At 35.6% G+C, this 8,340-nt stretch overlaps 1 protein-coding gene across 2 annotated transcripts in view; it reads left to right on the top strand.

Moving 5' to 3' along the window:
• Positions 1-1,713: 1,713 nt before the first annotated feature.
• Positions 1,714-8,340, top strand: part of LOC135694040 (coiled-coil domain-containing protein 180) — a 37,703-nt gene continuing 31,076 nt past the window's right edge. Inside the window, exons 1-9 of one of the 2 annotated variants that reach the window (XM_065212682.2) lie at positions 1,714-1,894; positions 4,023-4,201; positions 4,713-4,804; positions 5,046-5,106; positions 6,077-6,128; positions 6,904-6,970; positions 7,094-7,131; positions 7,344-7,478; positions 7,768-7,863. In XM_065212682.2, the coding sequence (XP_065068754.2) occupies positions 1,814-1,894; positions 4,023-4,201; positions 4,713-4,804; positions 5,046-5,106; positions 6,077-6,128; positions 6,904-6,970; positions 7,094-7,131; positions 7,344-7,478; positions 7,768-7,863 (801 nt within the window). In that variant the 5' untranslated portion in view covers positions 1,714-1,813. The remainder of the gene's footprint in view (positions 1,895-4,022; positions 4,202-4,712; positions 4,805-5,045; positions 5,107-6,076; positions 6,129-6,903; positions 6,971-7,093; positions 7,132-7,343; positions 7,479-7,767; positions 7,864-8,340) is intronic. The other variant, XM_065212681.2, reaches the window with a different exon arrangement.

Below are 8,340 nucleotides of genomic sequence, written 5' to 3'. Positions count from 1 at the left end.
CGGTGAAAGAAGTTTTGAGAATGAACTTTGACTGTAGTCTTGATTCAAACGTATTATTATGGGTGTTACCTCCATTCCCGTGAGTCTTTAGGGCGTAGCAATGCAAAATTTTCCAAGGGGCTGCGCCCCCAGAACACCGACCCTCTCTTTCTTGACAGGGCTTTCACCTACAACAAGGCTTCGTCATTGGCTAAACGACAATTCACGATCTGTTTCATCAGCAAACTTTGACACCCTAAGGTGCCATTTCTGCTAGTCCTGCCCTACCCTGGGTACCAGACTCACTATATATGAAATAAAATAGAGCATTTTATATAGTGAGTCTGGTACCCAGGGTAGTCCTGCCCCCGCCGCATCCTGAAGCTTCCAGCACCTCTGGCTCCAACTCTGCTATACTACTCTGCAAAAGGGGCTGAATAGAATGCTTTTCTTTACCGGGAAATCGAACTCATGGTTCAATTTTGGAATATGGCTGTATAGTTAGGCAGTACTTAAATAAATCGCCAAAAATTCAATAGTACGTCAATATTGCAAAAAGTAAGATTGATTGTTCAGGACTTGATGAAGGCGACAACCACGGTTGGTGGCAGAAAAAGTTTTGCAACTTTGACATTTTAGAGATAGCAGGAAAATGTGTCTGGGATATATGCAACAACTGTGAACCAAGGATTTCGTTCCAAAAACACAATTCTCAAAAAGGGGGACAGACTTGCTTAAATTCGATGAGGGAGGGGCAGTAGCCCCTAGTTTCCCCCCCTTAAATCCGCCACTGCACTATAAGTTTTGGGAGAGCTTTGGGCACGGAATACCATACTTTTTCTTTGATTTTCAAACGGCATTTTCCAACCTTAATGGTGGTCATGTATGTTATGTTGCCGATGATAACACAATATCTGACATTGTTAATACTACTGAACTTTCACGACTTATAAAGACCGAAACTTAAAAGTGCTTTGACTGGTTGAAATAAAATAGAAATCGCCGCAAATCTCTCCGCATCACGAGTTATCGGAAATAGAAATAATCGCATATGCGAGTCTGAAGCTAACAAAGATACAATATAGAATTAGACAGTCATGTGAATTTGCTTGCCATTCATTGTCTGTCAATAGCTTTCACTCATTAATTGGATATTACGCGTCAAAGAAAGCCTGTGTAAGCTAAGATTGTTTGCAATAATAGGTTGGATTAGAAAATATTCAAGAAGTTCACTCTGATACAACTTTGGAAAATGTTTTCTAAGGCGAGATTCTAAGTAGTACCAGCTCGTCTTGACTAGGAACCCTTTTTGGTTCATTTTCTTGGTGTTTTATTTTGTTTAATAATGTGTTGCATTTTCTAACTTTGTTAGCTTGTTGTCTAAATATCCTTACATCTACTTTCATAGTAATTGATATCTTCTCTGAATCGGACTGTTTGTAAATAGTAATTGGAAAGAAGCAAGTATTTTCTAACAGGGGTGTTTTCCAGCGCTCTAAGGGGCGTGGCCTAAAAAACTATCGGTCACACACTTTTTACTCTATCCACTTTTAGAATGGGGCGCGGTGCCTGATGACCACATACTTTCACTAATAGAGGGGAAAGCCAGCTCTCTGTCGCCAGCTCTCTGCTATCCCAGGCAACACGATGGCATTCGCGAAGTGTCTGCGTGCGTACCAATAATTGCTGCGTAACCACTCTTCACCTTATGTAAATCGTTATGACGAAAACGATCTTTCCCACAGTGCAATTCTGCGTTGCCACAACAACAAGCGAAAAATTAATGGCGGCCAGAGCTGAAAACATAAGGAAGATTATTTGGCGCCCGAATTGAATGGTGGTTATGTCAGTTTCAAGTGCCCTTCCTCGCAGTGTTGAAGAAAAAAATGTTCATCGCAGTGCTTTTACAGGAGAGGTTAGCTACGATTTTATACTAATTTTGGGTTATGGTTTTGAATTCACATTTTTATAAGGCCGACGACTACTGTTGAAAACTCATGCGACAATTTGGTGTCCAAAATTCATCTCCTTCTGTTTTGGCTGTCATTAAAAAATATGCCAACAGGAAGAACACTGCCACTATTACTTGGCATCTTATTCTCTAGTAGACATAATCTACAGACAAGAATAAACTCTTCATTGTCTAATTAGTACTGGAATTATTCTCTTCAGCAATGATCAACTGTTGCAAATATTTGTTGTGGTAGGATCACTGAGGTGGATCTTTCATTTCTTGCCTTTCTCATCTCTTCTTTCAGAAACTCAACAGCTTTTTCAGTTCATACACATGAAACATAAGGCTGGTTTTTTCATTTTAAGTTCTTCTTCTGACTTGGAATAAACTGGAAATATAACTTAAGTGTCTGTATTGACAGAGCTGCATTCTTCCTTTTTTGTTTTTATTATCCCCATACCCTTTAATCCAGGTAAACTTGCTCTTGCAAAGACCTGCCAATGACCATTCTCTATGTTGTAGCATTTGCTGTTGCCTTTCCATCTCTGTAGTGTCTAGTCTTGTCATCTTTTAGGGTTTTGGTTGTTACACAGTAGCGTAGCCAGGGTGGTAAAATTGGGGGGGGGGGATGCAAACGCAAATATAGGAAGGAAAAATTGGGAGTCCACACCCTTTTGAATGTCAGAAGTGCCTTTTTTCAAAGAGGTTTCTTGCCATTAGTAGGGGGAAACCTGCCCCCTCTTGCCCCCTCGCTATGCAACTATTGTTACATTTGACTTGTGAATGTACTTCATATGAAAAGATAATTTTTCTTCTTAAGCATGTTTTATGGCCTTTCCTTGCTTATAAACTTCAGTTTGTTGTTTGACATCTTGCCTGTTATTTTTCCTCAAAGACGGATACTACCTTGTTGTAATTACAGAATGACAAAATAACTAACCATTAATATATTGTAAATCTATTCACAGTATATAAAGACAAGTCCTTTGGGCCTTTAGGACCTGACCTGATCACAATTGCTAGCGTCTAGAATTAATTATCTGATTGGAAGTGGTTACTCTTCTCATGATCTTATAGGCAACTATCCACTAGACTGTGATAAAGCTTTTTTGAATCTTCATTCTTCTCATAAAAATAGAGTCATCAACTTTCTCTCAAAATAAAGTTGCTTAATCTAAATAAGCAAAGCACTTAAGGGTCTCATTGAAAAGCATTGCACTTTTGAAAATAGAAGGTATGTACAACATAAACCTAGCAAAAGTTTTCATTGCAAAATAGAATTTTATCGATGTGAGACATAAACCATCAATACAGACATTAGAAAAGTTCTATCATTGGAAATATGGTGCTATCAAATTATGATGAAGATTTCCTGGACAGACAAGATAAAGAATGAAGGGGTCTTAAAAACAGTTAGCGAACAAATGCAAATATTCAAAATGATAAATAAAAAACTTTCAAGGAAAGATTGATGGTTCACAATCTAGAGAATGCCAGAGAATAAAAGTATCTGGATAATTTAGCTCTGGTAAAATTAGGCTGCTGGCTGCTGCTGGTAAAATTATGGCTGCTGGTAAAATTAGGAAAGAGAAAACCTCTCCATACAGCTCAAGATCAAACTAGGTTCAGGATCAAGTGTCTAAATTGGATCAGTGGTTCAGTTTCTTAGCTTACTTTAATACAAGCATTGTTTATTGGACTTATAACCAGTGCAACAACAAAGAAAGACATAGTGGTTCTGTTTTAACTCGAATCCATTAACAAAATCAGTGATCAATTGACAATACTTGACAAAATCGTTGCCTCATGAAAATTGACAATCCAGTGCGAAAGTCCGGTGACATCTATTAAGTAATCGTTTCAACTCTAGCTAGAGTCACCTTCAGTATATTATAATAAAGGCAAATAAGGAAAAGCTAGACAAAGGGGATCGTTAATCATGGAATCTAACAGTACCATGAAGGAGCAATCAGGACTTGAAAGAAGACACAAGGAATGATAAACAACCAAAAGAGGAAAACAAGGAACATTGTTTATTGTTACTTGAGCAGTGTTTTTTTACTAATGAAATTCTATTTGAATTTTTCAGACTTACCATGGGAAATCTGTTGGTAATGCAAGGACAACAACATCAAAAACAGAGCCAAACATTCCTGTAGCTAAAAGCAATTTATCAAAAATTGAATCTGGCATACTGACAGAGAAACAAAAATTATGGACTAGAGCAAAACCTAATGAAGGGGACATTGAAAACCCTGTTCTCAAAAAGTATGACACCCATCTCTCTTTTCAGATTATTCTTTTTAGTCTAGCTAAGATGAAAGCCATTCCTATCATTCGGGTGGCATAAATGCATAATATGCTTATTTTCTGAAGCAATCCTAAGAAAGATTTGAATTACCAATTTTTATGACCTTGTTGCAATTTTGTCACCTTAAGCTAAGAAGAACACCAGTTTATGTCATTCTGGTTATCTCTTGGGTCAGAGAAAGTCATCAGTATGAAATATCTGATATAATTTTATCATGTTCAATTGACAGTTTTGTTTGGTCAAAAATATCTGTATTCAATTACATTCACACAGACCAAGAGAAAACAAACTACAAGTCTAACTGTTTAACTTTCAGTTTTAATTCCTATTTATTCTATTTTTATTGAAATTTCCTATGGAATTTGACTAGTTAGAGAACATATCAATATCTTCATCATTTGACTTTTTTTGTAAACCCCAATCTTTCTTAAGTCTTATGAATTTTATTGAGCAATTTTGATTTTTCAGGCTTCAAAAACAGATCAAATCCAGAAGAGAGGAGGTGGCAGAAAATACCTTTGCATCACAGGAAGTCAGGGGACTTTCTTCTGATTTCAAAGGTAATAGCATCTGTAATATCCACATATCATACTTCTAGGCATAAAAATGTCAAGTAGCATCTTTCTTCTTGGAGAATATTTTGTTACCATATTTATGTTTTCAATGGTTTCAGAAAAAGCTTGTATCAGTGATATTTTTGAGAAGTTCCCTTTTGTGATTTTTTTTCATATTGCCTCAAATAATTTAACTTTAGGAATCCTTGAGTTCATTTTTTAAAATTATATTTCAATAAAATTTCAGTGAGCAAAATAGAGAACTCAAATGGAATTTTAGAGAGAATTCAATTGAATAGAAAAGAAAGGTAAAATTAATACATTTCCAGTCATTAATGTTTTCCTGTGTATCTTTGTTACCTTGAATGTTGGTAAGAAAGGAAATATTAAAGGTGGTTTCAGGCCTTAACAGCTTTTTATGGAGTAACTGGGAAATTTGATTGCTATTTTCTTTAAAGTTCACTTTGACCAGATCATGCTCCGATTCACATTCAAACTTGAAACCATTTACAACTAAATCATAAATATGTTGTAGTGACTCTACTTAGACCTGTTTACATTAATTCTTTCTTCTCATTCATTTCATCACATCACAGCACAGGCATTTTTTTCATATATTCGGTATAAAAACTTACACAACAAATTACCTAAAACAGTACGTACGACTACTAAACTACATTACAAGGACGGAACCCAGGAGGAGCAATATAAAATGACTGCCCCTGGGGATATGACATGTATTTAAATATAACTAATAATACAACTATAATACTACATATACATATACTAGAATATAATAATACATACATAGTAAAATACAACATATACATATTATACAGTAAATACTTGAGCCTGTTTCACATTGAACGCCATTGGAAAATATGTTATAATGTTTGAGGTTTACACCTAATATGTAATTTATTGAGAAAATTGGTATGGAGCACAGGCATCCTCTACATCACTCTTTTACCACACATTCACTAATTACCTTTTGTTAGCTTCATTCTTGCCATGCTATTCAATTTACTTATCACCTTGACTCACCCTTTCAATCATTAATTTTTCTCACATAATTCGTGTTAACTTTAGATTTTCATTTCTGTAAAGACATAGGTATGTTATTTCTTAAGCAATTTTAGTTCAGCTAGAATCAAGACACGCAATAGGCACATCATCTCTTCTCTGGCTCTGTGTTTTCACTCGTTAAATATGAAGTTTTCACATAACTCTCAATCTGTTATTGGAACCAGATAATGATTTTAGTTTCTTTTAACTAAGACACGATGCTATTGTCAGTGAGATGCATGAAGAACTAGCATTGATAAATTCAGTAAGTACTTCCTTGATGATAGTATTTGCTACAATTAATTTCTCAATGATAGAACAACTATTACCAGTTATATTATAATTAACTAAGTGCCGAACAAGGAATAAATGTGACACATTGTTTTCACACTTTTTGGAGACTTTGCTTGAAAGTGTTGCAAGAAATGCTTTCAAATACATCTAAAAAGAATGATTGAAAATCATTTCTTACTGATCTGTCACAGAGTGTCCTTTGCTGTATAGGTAGAGCTGTACAAACTTTAGGTGACCATTTTCCTACACATATGAAGAGGATGACAGCTTATGGTTTCTTCTGGCACTGTAATTTTCATCTGGGATCAACTTTTGTGATTTATTATGTGTAAATCTTTGTATCTTTCTGAAACCCCCAAGTAGTATTCCGAAACTTTTAACAATTTATAAGTTAAGTAAATAAGTGTGTTTACTTTGCAAGTTAAAAAATAAATGAATGTTTCTTGTTGCAATATAAGATCAATTTCATCTATGTATGGAGGATATCTCTCTACTGCAAGACTTTTTGCCGGAAACTTATTAGCCTTTACTCACCCTGAGGTTTAAGTCATAATATATTTTCAATAAAGTAAGCAAATATAGCTTGTAATATCTTGCCTCAGAGACCAGCTGTTTCATAGTTCTGAATTTTAGGTTTCTATGTTTTTTTAGAATTTCGTCTCCAACAATACACTACTATTTTCCACTACTATTTTCTTGTTTTGTTCCTTGGATTATAATTTGTTTGGTTTCTGTCACACTTTCAGGAACTGGAACCTCAAATTACAGAGGCTTGTGTAACTGTCAAAGAATATCTTGAACAAGACCAATTGGGTGGGTTGTACTTTCATAATCAGAAAGTTAAATTAGTATAATTTTCTATTTCCATGCAATCACTGATTCCAATGCCGCAATTTTTTAGGCCATTTGCAGAAATATCTTTAATTCTTTTTTCAGAAATAATGAAGGTCATTAAGTTGCTTGAGAACAATGAGGTAACAGCCTTTTTTTCTGTTGCATAAGATTAATTTGTTGAAGTTTGAATCAAACGTGTGTTATTTAATGCATCTGCTTTTTATCTTGATTTATTTTAGGGTGTAAGAAGCCATTAGCTCAGCATTTCTATTTATATCCTATTAGCTAGTTCTCTAGTTCTCGAATATTTTGTTTATTCTTCCTCTTATCCGCTCTTAATAATGTTTTCTAGGACCTGGTGAATTTTTCGCTGAAAGACTTAGATGGTCTTTGGAAACAGGTTGAGAGTCACACACAAGTAAGGCATTCATGGGTTGAAGAGCTTGATCTCACGCTGAGTGCAATAGCGACGGACAGAGCGACTTTGGTAAGGCTAGCTTTTTTTTCTCTTTTCAGATATGGCTCGAGAAGATCAGAGGAGGAACTCGTGCACTCTTTTTTAAAACTTTTTCAATGCTGACGCAAAAACTGGCACATTGGTACATGTCCCTCCCTGTTTTTTCCCAACATGTGCCTATTGCAGCTCACAGAAGCGCCCCTTTTTGCCTATCCTCCCCCTCACTTTTAGAAAGCTTCCTACGTCTATGCGGTGCCAGATATCTTGGGATCATATAGAGGAAAAGCAATCTTGATCATAAGTGCTTCTTTTGGTTTAGATCGAGGAGGTGTACAAGGCATACACGCAGAGATTAGTGAGAGTTGCCCATCTAATGCCACCAGATGTGCACAGACTCATGGAAGATGAATGCTTAGTAAGAAATTTTAAAGTTGTTAAACAATAACTTAATTGTTGAAACTTTCTCGGAAATATCACATACAACGTTAAATAGTTGCCTATTGTCCAGCGAATAATTGTTCTGTTATTTCGGAAAGAGGAGGAAACAAAAGATGAGAACAATCGTATGCAGAATGTTTCAACTGAGTCCGGTTGTCCATTTCTAGTTTGCCCAGGCTTCTGGAACAAGACACTTTGGTATCTGTCGTATGTCATTAAGATAAATATGTTTACAAAAGAAATGAAAGTTCAATGCCTGTAGCTATTTTGTCTACAAACAATGTGATTTGATTTGATCCGTATTTTATGTTTCATATTCAATTTTTCAAGGGGGAGGAGGGGGGTTGCCCTTCAGCAGAAGCTCGTTTTCAAGAAGCCCTCTGATAATATTAATTACAAGGCTCAGCCTTTTAAAAAAGTTCTGTCCCAAGTTCGACATCATTTTGAATGTCTG

The sequence above is a fragment of the Rhopilema esculentum genome, chromosome 11, assembly GCF_057945365.1.
Source record: "Rhopilema esculentum isolate cy_ngs chromosome 11, ASM5794536v1, whole genome shotgun sequence".
Taxonomy (NCBI): Eukaryota; Metazoa; Cnidaria; class Scyphozoa; order Rhizostomeae; family Rhizostomatidae; genus Rhopilema; species Rhopilema esculentum.
The sequence above is the reverse complement of the archived record's forward strand: the minus strand, read 5'-3'. Positions and strand labels throughout refer to the sequence as shown.